Source organism: Pteropus alecto, unplaced genomic scaffold (genome assembly GCF_000325575.1).
Source record: "Pteropus alecto unplaced genomic scaffold, ASM32557v1 scaffold223, whole genome shotgun sequence".
Classification (NCBI taxonomy): domain Eukaryota; kingdom Metazoa; phylum Chordata; class Mammalia; order Chiroptera; family Pteropodidae; genus Pteropus; species Pteropus alecto.
This window is the reverse complement of record NW_006434441.1, coordinates 567568-592141: the sequence shown is the minus strand read 5'-3', so window position 1 is coordinate 592141 and position 24574 is coordinate 567568. Positions and strand designations below refer to the sequence as shown.

At 35.5% G+C, this 24574-nt stretch overlaps 1 protein-coding gene and 1 pseudogene across 1 annotated transcript in view; one reads left to right on the top strand and one right to left on the bottom strand.

Moving 5' to 3' along the window:
- The window catches only part of MGAT4A (mannosyl (alpha-1,3-)-glycoprotein beta-1,4-N-acetylglucosaminyltransferase, isozyme A), a 92212-nt gene that overhangs the window by 16321 nt on the left and 51317 nt on the right, over positions 1-24574 (bottom strand). The window contains exons 5-8 of the mRNA XM_006909416.3: positions 10618-10664; positions 8618-8731; positions 7104-7179; positions 1000-1114 (exon numbers count right to left, since the gene is read on the bottom strand). Of these exons, the coding sequence (XP_006909478.1) occupies positions 1000-1114; positions 7104-7179; positions 8618-8731; positions 10618-10664 (352 nt within the window). The remainder of the gene's footprint in view (positions 1-999; positions 1115-7103; positions 7180-8617; positions 8732-10617; positions 10665-24574) is intronic.
- Positions 3872-3990, top strand: LOC112477874 (annotated as a pseudogene).

The window sequence follows — 24574 nt, the reverse complement described above, 5'->3', positions numbered from 1 at the left end:
GTGCTAAATCTTGTGCTTTCAGCTATAAATCATCATGAATAATGTCCCCCACCTGTCTGATCAAAAACAAACCAACGTGCTTTAGCTAAACACCGAACTGTTCCCTGGGTATAAATGGAAGTACAGAAGTCCTGACTTTCTGTTTCAAACTCATCATCCAACTTCTGGCTCAAAGGGTTCAAGAAGCAAGCCAGAGACTTTTCCTTCATGTCTTAAGATTTTTCTCATAAAAAAAGAAACTTAAGAGGTTTAGGAAAAAAAAAAAAAACTTTTCTGTCTTTACTTAAACCATCTAAAGATGTTTTCTGACTCTTAAGTTCAAGATAAATGATGAGATTAAAGGTCTAGTCTTGAACACTCAAAGATTTAAAGGGCTACAGGAAGTGAAATGTTATCCTCTGGGTGTTTTTTAAGACCTGTACATTTCCTTCAGTTTTTCAACTTTAAACATATTCTCCTCAGTTGGATAATTTAGGAATTTTAGTTAAAACTTTTAAAATGAGCACTCTGACTAGTCTTTATTAACTAATAAAAGCAACAGATAAACTTACAAATCAATGACTAAACAGGAACTTCATGGGCTGCATCAAATATCAGGAATTCATATTAGAAAAGTGTTGGTGAGGTTTGGGGTTCTTTTTAAAAGAATCCCACTCTTGCAAGAGCACTGGGCTATAAAAGAGGAACTGAAGGGCCAGAGAAGAGCCCAGACGCGCACAGCAGGACCAGGGCTGGCTCCATGTGGGGACATAAAGGGACAGCAGAGCTGCCTTGTAGCACTCCTCAGTAAACACTACCACCTCAGAAACTTCCAAATCCTACTTAGGTCCACCTCCGTCATTTCAGACATGGAAGCTTACCTAAGCTAGATTTCCTCAAAGGCAATCCACTTTCAGAGAATAAAGACAATTTTGAGGTTAAAAAAAAAAAAAAATTAGTTTAAGATCCCAAGAGTCACAGTTATTTCTGAAAAGTAGATAAATCTGACATTTTTCTTACCAATGAAGCCCAGCTGGGAGAACTCAAGTATCATCCATTCCTCAGAAGGAAGTTGAAGGGCAAAATTTTTTATAGTGTTAAAGTAATTCTGTTTGACAATAATATCATCTTCGAGCTAGGAAAAGTTGAACAATCATATTAATAGATCAGGAAGGTTTAGATAGATTATATTATAAAGAAATTCAAGCACATTTTATAATGAAAATCAAGAAAACAATGGTCAAAAATGATGAAAATACAAAGTTAAATTTTATTAAAAGGAAATGAGGAAAATAAAATGGAAGACGCACATGGCAAGTCGGTTGGGCTGCCCCTCTCACAATGGGGAATGACACTGCCACCCCGTGGACACTCTTGTGTGGTCCCTTATAATGCCCAACATGATTTCACACTAGTCTTTTTTCTTTGCAAAGAAAAAGAGTTTTTGCAGGCCTTTTACATTTTTTTGCTTTTTATATAATACACATACCAAGTCAAAGAGAAAATTAAAAAAAAAAGGCTAGTGGCCTTCCTTCTCTGTCCTCCAGCCACCCAACACCGGTATGGGCACGCAGCACTCATGGACGCACCGAGGGCTCCCACTTAAATCTACATTTTTATTTTTTAAAAAGGGATCATACTATAAAACTTTATTTTCCTCTTAAAATAGCATGACTATCTTCCCAGGTTAATAAATATATATTTGAACCATTCTTTTTAATAGGTGCACAATGTTCCACACTACCAACACACAATTCGTTCAACTCTGCCCTGCTCACAGGCAAACATCCAGGTCGTTTCTCATTTTTTGTCAGTGCAAACAATGCTGCAATAATAGGCTTATACTTCTGTACTAGTGCTTTTCACTTCTGCAGGAGATTCCTAAAAGTTCCATTTTTATATTTTAAAAGATATTTTCAGAATACTTAAAAAGTGTAGCAGTTCACGGAGTGCCAGTAACCCCATGTGCTCCGCCAGTACCATGTGTTACTATGCTTGGGATTTTTATCAGTTTAACAGGGAGCTGACAGAGCAGTGATGATGAATGTATGCAAAGGCCTCCTCCCAGAATCTCCTTTCATAAAATTTTAAAGTCACAGGATGATTTAAGTTCCTAAAAAAACCTTTTCTTAATTTCATATTATTTCTAATTACCTTCTAAGTAATTTTCACTTATTTTAGTATTTAGATTTTTCATGTATTTAAGTCCTATAAGCTTTCTTCTTCCTATCTGTGAAGAAACAGTAGTTATTTGGAAAGATACGATATTGACTCACCAAATATTTATTGAGCTTTTATGTTCCAAACACTGCACTAAATCCTGGGACTACATCAGTGAACAGAAAAGACATATCTTTCAGGGAAGCTGAAGGGAAAACTAGACAATGTGGAGAGCTATGCTGGCACCTCAACTTGCTTTCTGAAAGAGGGAGTCCCTTTGCTCAAACCTAAACATTTATTGCATATGACCCCGAGGAAGGATGACATTAGATAATTCCAAATTTTTCCAATAAGTAAATTCAAAAACAAGTTTGGGGTGAATTTAAATACATAAAGATGTAAATACTATAGTCAAATACCTACTTAAAATTAGTATACTAATTTTGGATTCCATATATAAATTCATTTTTTTTAATTAAACTAGAAAAACTACTCTGTTCCACTCTCACATCTCAAATAGCTTCACCTTTTAAAAAGTTTTTAAGATAATTGTACATTCATATTGCAGTTGAGAGAGGCTAAGCACTCTTCAGCCAGTTTCCCCTAGTATAACATCCTCCAGTATCACTACCATACAGTAGTATCACAACCAGGAAATTGACCTTGATACAACTCATCAGCCTTGTTCAGATTTTTCCAGCTTTACATGCACTCAGGTGAGTGTGTGTTTAGTTCCATGTGATTGTACCACGTGCCGATTTGGGCCAGCACCACTGTGTCAGGGTACAGAATGTTCCATCGCAAGGATTCTCATACTACTCTGACATCCACAACCACCTCCCTCCCTTCCCTGGCCCCTCCGAGGCCTCTGGTGACCAGTGATCTGTACTTTGATTCTAGAATTCTGTCACTTCAAAAATGCTACATAAATGGAACCACAATTCCCCCGAGATCCAGGATTTCCTGAGCGTCAACGGTCCATTTCGTTTCATTATTTGGTACTCCATGGCATGGATGTGCTGTAGTTTGTTTAACCACTTGCCTGCCAAAGCACTCTTGAGCTGTTTCCAGATTGGGGCTATTATGAATAAAGCTGCTGTGAACCTTCATGTTCAGGTTTTTTAGTGAACATATGTGCTTCTCTGAAACCTGAGTTTTGTCATGGCAAGAGCCACTCAAAAATCTAACATATCTGTTAGTGATTGCTAGTACTGCATGAAGCTAAAAACCAAGATGCAAAATACTGTTTTTATAGTACACAAATGTAGTATCAGAAAGAGGTTGATTATAAATGCATTTTTTACTTAAATCTTTTAAAAGAAACCAAAAACGACAGTGGCTACCCAAGGGGGAGGGAGGAAACAGTGACGGGGATGGGGATAAAAGTGAGACTTCTGTGACTGTATCTTGCTTTACATAAGTTCTGATTATGGAATGTTACATTTTTTATAACCAAAAAGAAAGAAAACCCTAAAAACAGGAAACAAACTGAAACAAATGAACCTAGTTTCCTAACAAGATGGCAGCATGGCCATACAGCATAAAGAATTACTTCAACTGACTTTCAAACACAGAATTTTGACGATATAGATATACATCAGGATATATTCTAAGGGGGAAAAAGGCAAAGAAAATTTAAATTGCATTTAGTAGTCTAATTGTCAGCAATGATACTGGTGGTGTTACTTTGAAACTATTTTAGGCATACTATAGAAAAAAGAATTATGTTATTGTCTACGGCCATGCCACCCTGAACAAGCCCAATCCTATCTGATCTCGGAAGCTAAGCAGGGTCGGGCCTGGTTAGTACTTAGATGGGAGACCACCCAGGAAGACTAGGTGCCGTAGACGTAAAAAAATAAGTAAGGGATTATAAACTGACAAGGTCCTTGCAATCTGTGAGGTCAACCAAGGATTGCCTCACCTAAAAAAAAAAAAAATTAATAAATAATTGTTATTAGGACAATGTTAAAAACCAAGACTTTCAATGAAAGAGTAAACATATGTTTAAATTCAAAAACAAGTAAGTAAAAACCCCATAAGCTTACATTTGAAATAGGAATATCAATATAGATGTGATTTTTTTTGCTGAAGCAGAGATACCACGATAGCACTGAGCATTAAGCACCGAGACTGTGGTCCCAAATACCATCAGCCTCTCACAGGAACGGGGCTCCTTAGAGACAGAGGACTCCACACCTGGGTGGGACAGGACACATACAAGGTATGCTAGTCAGTGAAAAAGTGATCGAGGATCACCAGGCTTACATGGAGAGAGCACAAGAGCTGATATGAAGACTCCCACTGGTCCATGTTGCACTGATGTCAGTATCAACATGAATAATGATTGCAAGGACTGAGGGAAATCAAACATATTTTAAAAATCCACGAGTTCACAAGATACTTTAAAAATGGCCACCACTGGAGACTGCTATGGTACCAACTTTAGAAATTAACAGAGAGAAAGAATTGAGCATTTATTCTGCCTTTCCTTGTGAACTATTTTTCAAGGTAACCAAACAGTTATAGAGGGAAAGCTCTTTATAGAAGAATTCAGCTTATAACAACATTAGAAATTATAGAAACTAGAAAACTGACCTTTCATGAAATAACTTATCTGGGGAAAAATAATCAAAGGACGCTGAAACCACAGGCTGAATGGCTGCTGGGGAGCTTTGGAAAGGAGAGATGAAGCTGACACCACTAAACCTACTGATTACTCAGCATCACTAAAAGCAGGACAAGCAGACAGAATGTGCCTCATTATGTGATACGGTAAGAATTCCATAGCACCTCCTATGAAATGCTTGAATTGAACAGTTTCCAGAAGACACTGTCTTCAATTCCAAGTCAATTCTGCAGAGTAACCTCTGACCCCACTGCCTTTTGAGAAGCAATCATTATAAGTCATGGGTAGGATACACCCACAACATCTGCAACCATGAAGTCACATCCCTAGAATAATTATGAAACTTGGGTGAGATTCCTCTGCTTCCTTGCTCCTCACCTTAATTCTCCCCAAATTTTGCCAGGTGATTTCTATCCTTTATAAACATACCAGACTAGCATCAGACTGAGGCAAATGTGTTTTTCCCACCAATACTTTACAGATCATAATGAATTTACTCAGAGAATTTCATATAATATGAGATTATGTGGAGAATATAAAGCCAACTACTTCCCTTCTGAGGCAGTATTTTTGGACAAACTGGGTAATTTTAAAAATGTTCATTGGATTCACCTTTGAAACAGAAATAACCTAAACGACCAACAATAAGGTCATTATGATAACTTGAATAATGGTATTTCAAGAAGCAATGAAAAATTACGCCAATCTATAATTACTGGCAATACAAAGGTGTCTACGATATGGTAAGTGACAACAAAACAAGCTATAAAACAGTATGTACAGTATGATCCTGTTCTTGTAAAAAAGAGTTGTATTAAATGAATTTATATATGCAAAGCATAAATTGTTAAGAACAATGTCTGACACATGGTAAGCAGGAGATAAAAGCTAGTTCATAGTTGCTGGTGTTATCTTACATACCTGACTGTGCCTGATGGAATTTTTCCTTACCATCCTCTTTCTAGACACCGTCCTCTCCATAATTTCCTAAATATTTACTTTTCCTATATTCACAAAAAAGCTTGAAGGTTCCATGAATTCTCTCCTTGGAGAGAAATTTAAAGCAAATTTTAAAAGCGATATAAATATATTTTTAAATTCTCTCTATAAAGTTCTTGACCATAATGTAAATATTTACATATTGGCCGGCCCTAGGATAAACAGCAAGGTTCAACTACATTAATATTTGGGATATATTAAAATAAAAGATTTTAAAATTATTATTTTGAAATTAAAATAAGACTTCTCTACGGTATTTACAGGAAGTGTACTCTCTAAATCTAGGATAGTGATCATGTTTTTATACACACAATTGTTCTACATTGTCACATACAGTGTTATATTCTGACACTCTCATCATTCCCATCTCCCATTCTGGGAAGCAAGGAAGGGTTCGTGCACATTTGGATGCAGCTGGCCTGAGGTAACATGCCACAGGAGACACAGTCTGTCTATAATAAGTCCTCCTTCCCATGAGATACCAGGCTTTTTCCTTCTTTCTTCACCCCCCTATCCAAATAGTTGCCCACCATTTCCTTTCTGATTCAGAGACCCAGAGTCTCTTCTTGCCATTCTCATCAAAACATCCTCTGAGGAAAAAACCTAGTGAACATTTTTATACTGACAAAAAATAACTGACAGGCTTGGTGTGCTATATCTCTCAGCGGTGTCTGCATTTCAAATAATGGATAAAGATCTTGAGTTAAAGAGATGAAATTCCAATAGAGAAATTTAAGTTTAAATCATTAAGGAGAATGAGATTTGAAAGAAATAAGAGCTTCCTAGATTATTTAAGATGTCGCCTGCCTACCTGGCTAACTTAAGACCTATCGTCATTATCAACTTATTCTTTGAGCCATGCTGCTAAAACTTGGGTCATTAGAACTAAATGTAAGTTTTATTATCTTCGATATAAATGTAAGTGCATTGCTGCATACAAAAAAAACTATATTACCATAAGACCACTAAAAAAATTATAAGGAAATCCTTCTTTAAAATTTTCCAAATAATTAAATCTTTTTAACAGTGGAGGGAGGAAGGAAGGGAGGGAGGATGAGAGAAGACAGAAGGATGGGACAAAAGGGAGGAGGAGACAGTGAACTGCCCACAATCCAACCACCAAGCGGAGAGCTAGTGTCTGTGCTGGAGCACAGTGCAACCACAGAGCCCCACCCCTGATGACTGGGGCAGATCCTTTGCTCTCTGGTGTACTGTTATGATCTTATGGATTTTAGAGGATTTACACTTCCAAAACATCCTGTTTTAATGAAAATATACCCTTGATATTACTTTTTCTTTAAAAGTGTGAAAAACATTAAAAGAAACCCACACTTACCTGAATGTAGTATGTACCCTTCTCCTGAGCATACATCATTAGAAAACAATAATCTAGGTTTTGCTTGGTTCTCCATCTGAAATATTTTCAAAAATAAGTTAGGAATCAGACAAATTTAACAAAATATGATTGGATGTATATTTTATAATATGTATTATGATATGTAACATACAATATTCTATAGCATGTACATATACTGCATATATAGTCAGTACATATCATATATACATGATGTACAAACATACACACACGCGCGCGATACGTATCTAACAGACACAGATATATAAACACACATACATAATACGTCCACTAGGAGAGAGTGAAAGAGAGTCCACTGTTCTCTAGTGAAGCCTTTTTCTAAAAGTATCCCCAACGCTAGTCCTTGACATGTCCTGAGGCAAATGGAGTCTGAGTAAGCCCCAGAAGCAATGCCGACCCTCCTGGAAACACAGTGGTGCTGTATGACAGGCACTGAGACATCCAGTAGCAAATACATTTTATGTTGAAAAAATTTTTTAACCCAAAATTTTCCAAACTTCCTTGGCCCTTTTTTCAGTAATATCTTAAAATATGTGGGAACTAGTGCTTTAAAAATTATACTTTGGGGATCACTGCTCTGATCTCTAAGACTGCGCTTTAAATACAGATAGAAATAAAAATGTGTTGAATGCTTAAAAAACCCAAAACATCATATTAAAATTTACAATATTGAGTCCCTCCAGTGAATCCTGGTAGCCTACAGGAACACACTGACTAATGCTGAATAAGAGAAGTGGTTCTAAAAGCCAGTTAAAAAAAAAAACAATAAAAGCTTTGACTCACACTAAGCAAACTTCAGAATATAGCTCACAGGCTGGTCTGAATTTAATGAGATTACCTAGATTTTTTTTTTTTTAACCAAAATCGACCAAACTTAAATTTCCTAAAAATATAATTACAGTTATTGAGAGATAATTAACCAATTATCTGCCTTTGGGACAAATTAACAACTCAAGAAATATAATAAATCTCTTCTTGAAACACCATTATTTCCTTTCCTCTGGTTATAGAAATTCCAAAATATCAATAACTCTTAGATTACTTTGTTTTTTAATAACAACAGAATGGAAGTTTTTATGCTCTTCAAGTTTAGCGATTTACAAATAAATCCAACTAACAATATGGCAATATAATTTTGCAGAACGGTATTATTGTTTTTTCACTTCTGTTGAGTCAGTTCTCATTTATGTTGCACACAGACATGAGATTACTATCTGGACTAACTTCTAAGTTTCAATGAATATACTCCTAAGAAAAGTCACAACACCAGAGCAGCAGTTATAAAAATTATTAAGTTACTGAATACAACCTCTCATCAGAAACTCCACAGAATTTCCAATAAAATATCCAAAAATCTCTTAGTTCTCCCTGATCAGCCCAACCCTAAAGTGTGTTAAGTAAGCTTTGATAAACAAGAACTGCATTCACCATGTACTATACTCACAGAGGCGGGGCCGCGAACTGCACAGACTCACCTCACTCTTTCTTTGGAGTCTCCAAATGTCTCCTTTAAGTGTGTCAAGTCAGGATAATAGCTTTCAGGAGGTGATATTATTTCCACCAAACCAGAACTGATTTCTTTAGAAAATCTATCATGAGAAAGGTTAGTTGAGTTATTTAAGTTCTGTGGGATTTGATTTATCTTCATGCCCAATTAACTGTGTTAACATAAAACACATCAGTAAGGTATACTCTTATGGTCACAATGTGTTCAATGAAGTGATTAGCAAGAAAATACAGATTTTTCCAACAGCGCAAGGTTTTTTAAAAAGAATGCTTTAAAAACTGTAAAATGCCACTACCCTCAGAGTAGCATGGAAACCCTAGGCCAACTGCAGGTATTATTTTCCCCAAAAGTATAAGGATTTTAAGAAACCAAATCAAGGTGCACAGAAAAAGAGAAGCTGAAGAAAAACAAACTAATGAATGTGTGTCTATATATATGTATTTATGCATAAATCAAAATTCTTCAATTTTCAGGAAGGTTTAGTTGTGGGTTATACACTATGTGTCATTCTAAACTAGCATTTCTCAACTGGGAGCAACTGTGTCCGCTGCGGGAACACTGAGCAATAATGTCTGGAAACATCTGGCTGTCATTAACTATGGGCAGTACTGACATCTAGTGGGTAGACACCAGGGATGCTGTTACAGCACCCTACAACGTGTGAGACCATCCTCACAACAGAGAATTATCTAGACCAAGATGTCAACAGTGCCAAGGATGAGAAATTCTGTTCTCAAGTTTTTCCAATCCGTCTTTACTGACTCGAATGTAATTTCATTCTTATTTGCATTCTCTCTTATTTCATTTTTGCAAATCTCCACAAAATGCCTGTGCAATTAATTACCTGCCTTCACACAAATGTTCTCAGGGCTTAACTGCACTTTTGTTTTTTGGTGTGGTTTTCCTACAAACTGAGGGAAAAGGGAATCAATGGACCCACTGCATGAGCACCACAGACATGCCATGTGGCCCATAGGTAGAGGGGCCAGGACTTACTGCCCTGGTCCTATAGCAAGGAGTCGAGGCTAAACTGTGTTTCCATGAGGCTGCCAAGAAACTGAGCACTTGAGGAAAATTCTAACAAATGAAATTTAATAACAAATTATGCATATATTTTTTTAAATCTCTGGTTTTAGCATCATGATAGACAAATATAGAGCCATATTATTTTAAACCTAGACTTGGTAAATAATTGTTGCTTCTCTTTTGTCTTTTTAAATAGAAAATATGTCTTTTGGGGGCAAAAAACAGATACAATTCAATGAAGAAACCCATATCAAGACAAACTTTTATGATGTCACTTTTAAAACGATGAAGGCAATATTTTAAAAACTAATGATACATGAAATTTACTAAGCTCTTTAAATGTTAACTGTGATGTGCCTTGCTCACAGTAAATCATTCCTCAAGCTTTGCAGAACGAAAGAACAGATTTAGACATAGTTTAGCACCGAAGGTTGAAACTGCTACATGACTATCTGCCCTGACAGCAGAAAAAAATTTTATTAAATTTTTTTAATAAAAAAGTCAAGGTGACATTGATCAACAAAATCCAATGTTTCAAGTATATAATTCGACAGTCATATATATATTGCATTGTGTATTCACCACCCATACTTAGATTTTCTTCTGTCAGAAAAACTTTTGCTTGGTAAACAGAAGGTGGAAAGATTTACATAATCTCATATGACTCTCTCTCTAATCACTGTCTTCCAGATTAAAGAGTTATTTGATAATGTAACGTACATATAACATTCAAGTCTTTTCTATAATGAAATACACCAATTTATCCCTTCGGATAACTGGATAGATATGCACCTACTTTATGACAATATAAAAGACCAATTATAGGTGGCCCAAAGAACACTGAACTCCAAGAGAAATGAACTACAAAAGGCATTTTTTTAGCAGAAAGCGAAGAGATAACAGTAATGATTATTTTCACTTCCATAATTAAGAACAACTTACTCTTTCTCCAGGTTGGCTATAACACCGTGTACATAATCAATATCTGTCTGGGAAAGAAAAAAAATTGTACCTACGTTCATTGCTTTTATATTTTTATTTAACTTTTAATACTGAACTCAAAATTAAATAATTGAAACATTCATCGAAAACATTACGTTAAATTTTCAGACAATTTAATGGGATTTGCATTTCTGTATTCTACTTTATTGTACCACTATAGACCACTGAGTACTTACTAATCCAATAAGCAGATAGCTGTCTTTATTATTTTCAACTGTCTATATTCAATTCAATAGAAAAAAACTGAGCACAGAATTTCTACTTCTAAAACATCCAAACTAAGTAAAGAATAAATAAGATACTATATTTTTTTATCATAAAACCTAGGTTCAAGATTTGCCTCTGTAGCTACTGGCCTGTATAATTTAAAGTAAGTCACTTCTATCGCTTCTCAGCCTTTTGGCTAAGATCAAGTGTAAAAGTAAGTCACTTCTCCGAGACTCAGTTTCCTGTCATATCAAAAAAAAAGGTGGGAGGAAATAATACCTCGGAGACTATAATATTAAATGATAAAAATATAATAAAACGCTTTGGTATTATTCTGTATTATTATTATCAGGCTGACAATGAGAACCCAAGTCAAGAGCACTTTTACCACAATTAGAAATAAACATTTACCAGACTTGTGTACTTTTAAATTATATACATATGACGATCCAAAACCCCTATCAATTTTAAATGCAGTGGCAGCTTATATTAAAATGCTCGATTATTGAAAGAAATCAATTATGCATCAAGTTTGATCTACGTGATAATGTCTGGCAAAATGCTTAAAACTTAAGGAAAAACAAACAAAAAAGATAAAGCTTAACCCTGGAAATTACAAAACTTTTGAATGATAAAATGTTTTATAAGAAGTTTTCTTGAAGAATATTTTAACTTTAATTTTTTAATTAAAAGTAATCCCTATTTTTATCATTAAATTAAAAAACTTAAGATGAGACATCTTATTAAGACCACAAACTCTTAGGAACTATGGAGATACAACTGGACCACAGCTCAAAACCCTCTGTACTTTCCTATATAAACACAAACAGTAGGGATGTCTTTTTTGATAAATTATCATCCACATATTTAACCAGTGAGTATCTTACTACTCATCAGGCTCTAATTTTGAAGAACATGATCAAGACTTTGTTTATAAAAACTTTAATAAATTTAGCAACAACCTGAAATTCAATCTGATACGCATTTGCTGAGTGCCAGTTATTTTGCCTATCCAAGGAAAAGAGGAATGCAAATATTAACAAGACCAGCTCCCTGTCTCTACTAGGCTCTCTAAGGAGGGGGAGGGCAAATAAACTTATGTGAATGTAGATTTATTATGTAATTGTATTAAAATTTATGAAATGCAAATGCTCCATATCTAATACTACATATAACTCTCATGTTGCATGCTAATTGACAGAACTAGCAAAAGATTCGCTTGGACTGTACTTGGTGCCACTTTCATATGGCAGAATCAACCCTTCCTGGCATTAGCTGAGGAGGCTCTTCTGAGGGTCATGTAACTGGCCAGAACACACAGCCAGGCCATCTGTGACTCCATCAGGGCCTCCACTTGCCTCTCCCCCACTCAAATGTTGGCAATAAGACAGGCAGTCTCTGAGATCTGGGGCTTTCTTGATTTAAGAGAGCACTTTTTTCTGCAATTTTTTAAAGGCATGTGGAGACTTCTTAAAACATAGTATTATCATCCAATTCTGAGAATATATCTGTGAATTTAAAATTGGGATATGTATATTCTAGGGGTATGTAAACACGGTATACTTAGGATAGGTGGAAAGTGGACATATGTAACAAGAGCATCATGAAGAATCAAGCATTCTTCATGATTAAGTGAAGTTAAATATTTTTATATTAAAACTAGGAGATATTACTGATACATACTACAACATGGATGAATCTTGAAAACATTATACTAAATAAAAGAAGCCAGTCATATATTATATGATTGCACTTATATAAAATGTCCAGAATATAAAAATCCAGAGAGACAGAAAGTAGATTAATAGTTTCCTAGGGTTGAGGAGAGAGTGAGTGGTATTAATGGGTGATGGCAAAGTTCCTTTTTGGGTGACAAAAATTTTCTAAAATTGATTGAGATGATGGCTGTACAACTGTGACTTTAAATAGGTGAACTGTATCTTATGTGAATTATAAAAGAAAAAAAACCTAAGCAATCAAGTTAAATGTAAAAAAACAAGTATTTTAGATTGTGTGAGTGGAACTGTGGGAGTACAAGGTCACACGACTTCTCTTAGGGATATATAAGGAAAAATTTAAGAAGCATTAAATCAGGTTTAAACAAGCCACTAATACTGACCACAATTCACCAATATATACTCATGCGTAGAACAATTCATCAAGATACATATTTGGCTTAAGAATCAATTAAACCCTAGTAAGAGATAAGTTCCCATCTTTGCTATTATAAATCAGTAATTTGTAAAGTCCCATTTGAAAAGAAGTACAGCTTTGTGAAACATCATGGCCGTCAGAAAACTGCAACAAAGTCAACTGATTTATTTCAGGGAGACCTTCAATTAAAATCAACCAATCGCTTTTGAATATGCCACAACTGCTGTGTTCTGTACCACTGCACAGAGAAATGTGTGAAGCAGAGATCTGAGTAAAAGGATACTAAAAATAAATTATAGAAATTCATTCTAATGGCCCAAAGTATAAAATAGAAAGTTAGAGGGAATTTCCTATGAAAAAAAAAAGAATGTTGCAAATGTTAGAGACCTGAGGCTGCTATAAAACAGTTACCCAGAGGAAAAAGAGAAAGAAATTTTAAGGACCAAATTAAAAGAGCACATAGAATTAAAAGAACTGAGTTTTAAATAACATGAAGAAAGGTAAAAATTGGTTTTAAAAAAGGTTCTTCTTATGTAAATTTACTACTGTCTTTCTAGTCATTTCATTCTACAAATACTTACCCAGTGCCTACCCCATAAGCTGGGAGATAAGTGGATATATATACATATTTATATCCATATCACAGCCATATTGTTAAGTTCTGAGTACAGATTACTAAATAAAATAGACAAGATCTCTGCTTTGTGGAATTTAAAACTAGTGGAAAATGCAGTTCATAAAAAAGTTATATATACATATAACTGTTTAAGTGCTAAAAAAGAGTATACAGTAATAGAGAAAAACAGAGATGACCTATTTAAACAGGATTGTCAAAGAAAAGTCTCTCTGATGATTTGACATTTAATCCTAAATCTGATGTTTCTATTCAAATCTACAAAAATAAACAAAACACTAAACGGAATACTGTAGGTTATTTAGGGCTTTGTTAATTAGGGCTTTTACTCTGACCAGAGACAGCATATGTGCAAGACAATCCACTGGAATATATCATACTGTAAAATACTCCATTTTTGATATATTTTAGAGGTATGTTATTAATTTGTAAATACACCACACACACACACACACACACACACACACACACACACACACACACACACCTAGGAACACATGATTAATGGGATGCTGAAAAGCCCTGATCACACTGCTGTACTGGGATGAGTCCTGGTAAGACACAAAGATTGCATTAGCCAAAGAGGTTATAAGATGGTCTCTGGAAAGAGGCCACAAAAATAAGATGATAACCACTACCTATCACGGTGACTTCCTAAATAACATCTTACGACTTTATATCAATAGGTGGATAATGGTGTTCAAGTCTTCTCTACCCTTACTCACTTTCTACCTGTTCCAACAAGTTCTGAAAGAAACTATACATGATCTTAAAGGACTTACTTGGGACTCAAAATGGGCTTGTGACACACCAGGAAGCCATGGCAGGTAAGCGAGCACAGTGGATGGGCCCTCAGGTTGCCCACCTAAATAAGGGATAGAGGATGAAGTTCCTCTCTTTAAAGGTGCCCACACAGTTGAATGTTATCAGGTTCTATGTAGCATGAACACCGTGTAATGTTGATTGACGAAACATAAGACAATTCATCTAAGAAAACACTTGAAGAGTTTGTTCCAGTGTCTCTGGCTTGCATCTTTTTTTTAGCAAGAGTCTGCTCTACAATATTCTTACCTTTCTTTTTCTGTACATAAAGTGTCTTTTCTTTGGCTTCTTTTTAAGATCTCTTTATCTCCAGTTTTCGGCAATTTTATCATGACATACTTTAGAGTGGCTTTCTTTGTAATTATTCTACTTAGGATTTGCTGGACTTCTTGAATCTACGAGTTTATACTTTTCATCAAATATGAAAAAATTTCAGCCATTATTCTCTCCCTCTAACATTTCAATTTCACGTGCGGTATACCAGTTAATATTATCCCATAGGTCACTGAGGCACTGTTCTTTATTTTTTGTTCTTTATTTTTTCAGTCTTTTTCTCTATTTTATTTTGGATAGATTCTATTAAGTTCACGGACCTTTTCTACTGTGTCTCATTTGATAAGAACTTGCGGTGAATTTTTAATTTCATACACTGTAATTTTATTACTTTATGTTCCACTTGATTCTTTTACATATCTTCCATTCCATTCCTCACTGTGTTAAGTACCTGAAAATGTTTATAATAGTTGTTTTATTGTCCTTATCTGCCATTTGTAAATACGTTTTTATTGGCTACATTTTCTTCTAGGTAAAAGGTCACATTATTTTTGCTCCTTGGCATTCTAACATTTTTATATAATACTGGATATTATAAATTCTACATTAATGAGTGTCTCGATTTTGTTATCTTTTAAAAAGTACTGTGCTTGATTCTAGCAGACAGGTATTTGTGGATCAGCTAATCCCTTTGAAGCTCTGCTCTGGTTTGGTAAAGAATGACCACTTTAAGGACAGTTCAGCCCTCACATGAAGGTGCTGACCCCTCTGAACACTCCAGATAATTACGAAGGATGGGCCACTCTGGCTGGTCAGACCTTGGCCTGTGTGAGCGATGGGAACTGTCCAGCTTACAGCCCCCCGATCATTCTTCTCCCAGACTTGTGGAGTTCCAGCCTGTGCATGTGGGGCCCAAAACAATCAAGGTTCAAAGGGACCATCATTTTCTGTGTAGCATGCTCCTTTCTGGAACTCTGCTCTGCAACTTCCAGATGTTGTCTTTAGGATTCTGCTTCCTGCAACATGATCTGAAATGTGTCTCTGGGCAGAAAGTTGGGGCAATCGTGTTGCCTGCATTTATTTCTCTCTCTCTCTCTCTCTCTCTGGGAATCACATCCTGCTCAGTCTGCTGTCTAGTGTCTGAAAACAAATGAATCTACATTTTGTCCAGCTTACTAGTTCCCTACAGCAATAAGATAAGTCCAGTCTTTACTAACTCCATCACAGCTAGAACAGGTGCAACTTTACAGAATAAGGAACCAATGAGAATTCTAGAAAGGTAATATGTACAAGTGACAAATCAAAAAGACTAAAAGGATAAGCATGTATGAGAATAAGGCAGGCAGCTCATAATAAATTTTATTTCCCTATGGTCCAAGAAAAAGCTATTCTTATCTACCTAATAATTATAATACTTTAATTTAATGCAAATGTACCAAAAAAGGCTAACAAATACCACAATTAGCTTTGCTAGTTTCTAAAATGGTCAAGCTGTTGAAAGAGTAAGAAAGAGGAAATTAAAAGGAAAGAGGAGGAAAAAAGACTTCTTCATTTCCAATATATCCACCATAGCCTTTCTTCCTTTCATTCTCCTACTCTGTTGATGCTCATTTGACCACCTCTCACTGCCTCCATAACTATCTTAGTTCAAGCCTGTTGGATTATTGCAATTCTAAATAATCTTGTTTCTGCCCTTACCAAAGCAACAAGCGTAATCCTTTTAAAACATGTTACTCTTGCCAAAAATGAATAACTGCAATCTCATTATGAGAAAATATCGGACAAATCCAAATTGAGACAGTCTACAAAATAATTTACTAGTACTCATTAAAAGTGCCCAAGTTCATAAAAGACAAGAAAAAAACTGAGGAACTGTCATGGATAGGAAGAAATTAAGGAGTCATGTGGTATTTCAGCATTAGATGCTGAAGCAGAAAAGTGACCTGAGTTGGAAAAACATGGAAATTTAATAAAGTCTATACTTTAGCTAACGGTATTATATCAATGTTAAGTTCCTGGTTTTGAGCATTTTATTAAGTCACATAAAATTAAGCTACCTAAGTTAACATTAGAACAAGCTGAGTGAAAGGAATATTCAGTATTATTTTTACAACTTTTCTGTAAATCTAAAATTATTTCAAAATGCTGTTTTAAAGTGCCCTAAAGAAAAAAAGTCAAGTGTCTTCCCTACTCAAAACCCTCAAATGACTTTACATCTTAATTAGACCAGCAGCTGGCAAAACAGAACTGCTGCCTGTTTTCGACACCTGCTTTTGTAAAACAACACTTTATTTGAACATAACCCCACCCATTCATTTAAGTAGTGTCTACAATTGTTTTGGGGCTAGAACAGCAGGGTTAAATAGCTGCAACAGAGAATGTATAGCTTTCAAAGCCTAAATATTTGCTATGTGGCCCAGTCCTCTGATTTAGAATAAAAGCAAAGTTCTTACAATGGCCTATAGTGTACTACGTGATCTGGTCCACCTCACTCCTTCTCTAACCACCTCACCTTTTCTGCTCCAGCCACGCAGGCCTCTCCATGCTGTTTCACAAAATGTGCCAAGCAGTACTTTGGCCTCAGGGCTATTTCTCTGCTGAAACTGTTTCATTCTCATGTCCTCAGGTCTGTGCCCAAATGTCTTGACCTCTAATAAACCATCCCTGCAACCCTGTCCTCCCTTTTCCTGTTCACTCTGATTTACTCTCCACAGGCTCATTACCATCTTACACACTATATATTAGTTTTTTATCTGTCCTCTATAATGTAAGTTTCATCAGGCGAAGACTCTGTTTTATTCAATGACATGCATGCCTAGCACTTACTGCCACTGTTTCAGTAAATATGCGTCGAATTACAAGCGAATTTTATGGACTATTATATACACATACAACTTCTTCCCAATCGACATTTTTACAATTTACAACCAATGCATAAATAAACATCTTAAAATCTAGCTGCTTAAAAATTACAGGCCAAAATACTGTTGCACTAACACAGTAACCTGTTAAAATCGAGAACAGAAACAACTAACAACTAGACAGAAAATCAGCATGTCTACAGGAGGCTTGAAGGGCACTATCGATCAACTTGACCTAAGAGACATCTACAAACACTCTCAACAACGGCAGAATTCACTCTTCTTAAGCACACATGGCACTTAGTCCAGGGTAAGTTCCACATGCAAGTCCATAAACAAGCTTTGAAATACCCTGGAACCTTGTTCACAGGCCCCATGTGCTAGTTTCATAAACAAGTACAGGAGCGCGCCTTATCCACGGCTTTGCTTCCCGCGGTTTCAGTTACCCACAGTCAACTGTGGTCTGAAAATATTAAATGGAAAATCCCAGAAATAAACAATTCCTAAGTTTTAAATTACATGCCATCTGAGTAACGTATGAAATCTCATGCTGTCCTCCTCCATCCTGCCTGGGATGTGAATCACCTCTTCATCCAGTGTGTCCACACTATATGCCACCTGTCTGTTAGTCACTTGGTAGCCATCTTGTTTATCAGACTGACTGTTGTAGTGTCATATATTTGTTCAAGTCACTCTTTTTTTAATAATGGCCCCAAAACATAATAGTGATGATGACAATTCAGATATTCTGAAGAGAAGCCAGAGAGTGCTTCCTTTAAGTGAAAAGGTGTGTAGGTACAGGAAAAACATAGCACATGTAGGGTATAGTGCTATCCGTGGTTTCATACACTGGGGTCTTGGAACATATCCCCTGCGGACAAGGGTGACTACTATACTGATCAACTTAAAAGATCTGAAAGCATACAAAGTCTGTCCTCTGACTACAATGGAGTTGAATTAAAAATCAAACAGAAGAAAATTTGAGAAATCCACAAATAGGTAAAATTTAAAAAACATATTTCTAAGTAAACTATGGGTGAAAGAAGTAATTACAAGTTAGAAAGTATTTTGATCTGAATGAAAACAAAAACCTGACATATCAAAATTAATGGGATGCAGCTAAAGTGATGCTCAGAGAAAAAATTATAGCTTTAAATTTCCTATATTAGGGAAAACAACCCTTTCCAACCAATAGTCTAAGCATTCACCTTAAAAATCTAGAAAAAGAAGAGCAAGCCAAACGAAAAGCAAGCAGAGAGAAATAACAAAGAGTGAAAATTAATGAAACAGAAAACAGAGAAATGATAAAGTCAATAAAACTAAAAGTTGTTCTTTAAAACGATCAAAGAATAATGTCAACAGCATCCCTGATTAGCATGACAGGGAGTCACTTCACCTGAGGGCCAGCCAGCAGGAACTAAAAAAGCCAAAAGGTCTCGGAGGGAGAAGAAATGAGGAAGGGAAAAGCAAAGGAAAGGGGGGTTGGAAAAGTGAAGACAGGAGACTGCTGTTTAATACTATAAAGAAATTTGTGGAACTAACTAGACTCTTACACCATGTGCACGTAGAACTGATACTTACAAAAAAAATACAAATCTTTATTTTAAAATTGACAAATATTACTGTGTAATGTGAGACTACAAGTTAAGAGCACAATCTATCATCTAATGGATATTTTTAAAAAGATTTTTAATTTCTTCTAGTATCTTCCTCATTGCAGTACTTCAATAAATACTTGTTCAATGAGTGAAAGAATACTTAGAATGAAATCTGTACCTTTGCTTTTATTAAAAATAAGACTAACAGGTAATTATGAGAGCTTGAGAAAACATGACTACAGAGAGGGCTACTATCCATTGCTGATGCTACTGCACTCCCCAGGTGCTCTGGGATGTAAAAATGTTCCAAAACATTCAGGTAACACATAGACTGTCGAACTAGAAAAGACTAAGTCAATTATATGGTGTTCACCCAACTGCACTGACATTACACATAGTTATCAATGAGAATCAAAGATACCAACCTATGGGATACAGCTAACAATGCTCAAAAGAAAAAAACATTCATTTTTACATTAACAAAAATAATGAAAATAAATCAATTTAGCATCTGGGACGAGGTGTTTGTACAGTATAAAATGGAACTAACAAAAGCAGAAAAAATGTTAAAAGACATAAATTAGAAAAAAAAGAGAAATAATAATAAACCCAAAGATAGTTTTTAGAATAATAAATATAAACAGGTTCACTAACTAACAAATCCAAAAAGAGGGAGGAGTACAAGTATACACATGTACACAATGAAATCAGGGAGTTGCTCCACTCTGTATAAAGCAAATTTTAAAACCTGGATAAAATGTAAAATTTTCTAAGAAAACATTTTATCAAAGTTGACAAGAAATATCAATAGCTCTTTATATTCTAATATGAAAAGTTAATATTATACCATCTATGCAGAAATAGGGAGAAGGAATACCCCCATATATACCCGTTAAATACCTCTGAATGGGTACAACCACAATCAAACAGTTGTTGCCAGTGGAGATGGTAAATCGGTGGCTAGGGGACAGCACTAAAGGAAGACTTTTCAAGGTATACAACACACGCATTTATAATTTTTAAAGCATATGATTGTATAATCTATCCAAAAAATTTAAGTACATAGGAAATGATTCCTAGTAAATAAAATATATAATAGAAAAATAAAAAGCAAAAAAACCCCACAGCAATTCAATCAATTCTCTCTGGTTATTCAATTTCTGAATTCATTTATAAATCTACCTGCTCTGCAAATTTCTGCCCATAGGTGAGCTGACTAACTAGCATTGTTAACCCAGTTTAAATAAAAGAATTTAAAGTAGGCTTAGTAAAGGTGTCAGGCACTCTGACTATAAAATACAAACTAAAATATGTACAACGGTAAAACGAGACAACTCAATAAAAAGCAAAACTGTTTTCATGCCACATATTAAACACTCTATGAAGGGGAAATTCTCTAAACTTAGTTTTTCAGAGACCATCTTTAGGTGCTTTTCTAACATGATGAATTTACTATTTCATTACAGAATCTCAACTTGAATTCTTCTGTTTAGAAACTTAAAACTTAAACGTGCCTTTGGGATGTTTCTAGGCAAACTGCAGAAACAGTGTGAATAATTAGAATGATATATAGATGAGCTACCTAAACTTGTCTTTCCAAATTCTCAGCGATCTTTATTGGTTATCATCAGCAATGTGGCTTTTATGATTTAGGCAATATCCTTCCTGAAGCCTGCCTCCAACACTCACTTTGTCTTTTCCTTTTACCTGGAACAGCATGTAGCCACCTACCCTGTGAATCCATGTTGACTGTTCTGTTTAGGTGGCAACTGAGGTGTTTTTGAACAAGATACAACCTGTATCAGTCAGGATCTTAGTTGCAACCAACAGAAACTGACGTGGGCAGAACAGTCAGAAGAACAAGGGACTAAAAGATGATGAGAATTCACAAAACCTCCGGTCTGCCTGAGGAACCAGGATAGGAAGGTGGCAGAAATAAGGCTGGACCGGCCTGATATCACAGAATGCTCCCAAGCCACAGCTTGCAAAGCCCTCACCATCAGTCCTTGATGCCTCTGGACTCTGCCCCTGTGGCCCCTGGAAAGACAACACTACCCCCACTACTGGTTATCACCAGAATGGACTGTCCGCAATCTCCACTTCTTTAGAAAAATATTCCTTCTAAATATATTTTCTTATTTTCTGTTACTGGTACATAGAAATATAAACTGATCCTATATCCAACCACCTTGATAAATTCCCGTTATTTCTAATCATTTGTGTCTGTTTATTCCTTTGGGTTTTCCATGTCATCTGAAAATAATGATGCTCCACTCAAAGTCCAGGATGAGACTAGCCACTTGGCCGCTGGGACTGGTAAAGCAGGCATCTGACACTCAGTTTCCCTGGCTGGAGGGTGGCACTTCCTTTCACCAAGACTCATAAGACAGGGAATTCTCCAAATAAAAGAATGGGAAAGGAAAAATAATTTTTCCTAAAATCCAGAGTACAATGTAGGAAAATGCTTTGTCAGAAATGATCATAAATGAGAAATAATATAAATAACGATACAGTATAACAAGAACTTTAATAAATAATAGCATAAAATATATAACAAAAAATTAGGAGGCAAACAGACAAAAGATCATTAGAATACAAAACTATAATTAAATTATAAGTAAAACCAGAAACAAAAATGAAACAATTAAAAAGTGAACAATCACACTTGAATCATTTCATGCGTCTGTCAGAACAACTAGAATTCGTTCCTCTCAACTCCTTCTGCAATTCCAGACTGGAGTCAGTGAACTTTCAAATAATGCATCGAGCTAACTGGCTAAAACCTTGCATGTCTCATCATATAAGCCCAACAGACCCCTAAGGGAGAAATCACCAGAGAGAAACAAAGAACAAAATACAGCTAATAATTATATTTCTGTCTCTCATCTCCTCCTACGGGGGCATTTTATGGTCCCTCTTTCAAGAAAAAAGAATACGAAGAACAGAAAGTCAAACAGGGACGAAGAGATTATGCTACCCTTTGTTGTCTATGTGTATCTTCTCCAGTTCTTTTGCATTCTTAATTTACTCCTCATATGTTAAAGTGGACCAGAGATAATTCAGTCCTTCACAAAAAATTGAAAACGTTTGTAAAAAATAAATATACTTTTGCCTATTTACTCTAGATTAATTTCAAACGGGAGACAGTTTTATAAAGGGGATGAGCTGGGATCTACAGGATAAATAAGAAAGAGAGAGGAAGCGGTAACGTTTAAGATTAAGGAATAACACAAACGGAACTGAGAACACACAGGTCCACGGAGTGAACTGACAGTAGGATGACTTAGAGCGCAGACCTGTTAACAATATGAGGTAAAGAACTTTTAATAAACAGATGGGAAACCTGTAAAAGAAGCAGACTAATTTAGTTACGGACAGACTGAGTTACCCATAAAATAGTTCAAATAATGTCATCAAATAGGTAGCTGGAAATACCAACTCAGGGAGAGGCGAGAGATCTAGATCTAGAAACTATCCCATGTATAGATCGAGTGAAAGCCACAGAATACACACTTGTTACTAGTGTTAGATGGGCCCCAGGCTGCCAGACACTTCGGTTCAAGGTACTAATCAAGGTAGAACCAAATGCAGTAATTAGCAATCTGAAATTGCCCAAAGGCAATTCAATGAACTCTGTAAATTTTTTCCTCTGTTCAGTGCAGATTTTCTTCCAACTATTAAAATTCCATATAGCTACGCGTACAAATCCTGCAGTTTAGGAGCGGGGTCTCCAGAGTTCAGAATGCTTCCAACACGCACCGCCACTCCCGTGTGAGCTTGCTGTGCCTGCAACACCGGTGACCTCTAAGGCTCGGTGACATTATTCTCATCTTAGAAATGAAGAAACTGAAGTTGCAGAAAGAAAAACTAACTGTTCAAGTGGCAGTGAGTGGCAGAATCCAGGCCCTGAACACAGGCCGTCTGACTCCAAATCCAGTGTTATCACATCTTAGTGATCAGATGAATGGCTACGGCAAGAGGGTCTTGAATCTTTACATGCACTTATCTGTCTATACACTGAAAGCTGTTTTTCAAGTGTATAAATATAGCTTTTTTCCTTTTATACTATTAGAGCTTTTTTCTAATAAAAATCAATACACTCATTGTAAAAAAATTTTTAATTTCATAAAATTGCATACAATAGAAAGTGGCATTCCTCATAATCCTAATTCTCAAGATACCTGCTATGACCATTTTCTCCATTTTTAAAAAATTAATGTACATGTAGAGCTGTAATACATAAGTCTGTGTGCTATATTTGCACACCTGCAAATGTTTCTACTGGGCTAATTTTTAGAAGCAGAATGCTGGGTCACAGGATATACTTTAAATTTTAGTACCTATTGCCAAAGTGCTTTCCAAGGAGGTTGCACCAATTTCTACTGGTATACAATATGCAATTACTTAAAATATAAAATTTCTATAAAAGACAAAAAAATCACAAATGAAGTTCATGCTAAAGACAAATATGTCAAAAAGTTTTCCTCTCAAATATGAAAATTTCTTATGAATCAAAAATCACCAAAAAAAAATGAGCAAAGGCTATAAAAATAATTACAAACGGTCAAAAAAACCTATAAACCAACATTTAACCCCATGCGGTAAAGAAATCCAAATTAAACAAAACTTGTATCATATTTTTATATAATACATCACACTGACAAAAAATTTAAAGACTGATAGTATCTAGTAGAGCACAGGAACTACTAGATACTGATAGTATCTAGTAGAGCACAGGAACAGAGAAATCAGACTGCTGGAGGAGGAATAAACTGGGTCAACTTCTGCAGGGTGTTCTGGCTACGTATGAACATTTTAATGTATATGAACTCTGACCTGGCAATTCCACATTCAGGAATTGATCCTACCTCAGTAACTACACAAAGGACACAAAGATTGATTTATAGTAATGCTCAACACCATGTTGAAAATAATAGTAAAACCTTGGCAACAATCTAAATGTCTATCTATCAGAAATTAAATTATGTTAAAACCATACAATGGAATATTTTGTAGCCATAAAAAATGATGCTGTAGTATTTCTTTTCGGCATGAAAAAATGTCCCCGATATTAAAATATATATAGAACATATCCATTTATATATATGTATACAAGCCACAGGAATATTTTCTTAAGCTATATTTCAGAATATCAATAATATTTATATCTATATGGAGGAAGAGCATGCAAATTTTAAGTACACATATCTGTAACTGTTCTGAACATTTTCATTTAGAAAGATACAGGAAATACTGAAAAGGTGGGAATCAGTGGGCCAGAACCAGAAGATGTTCTAAATCCTTTCACATTCTGAAATTCCATATAATAATTAAGGAAATAATTACTC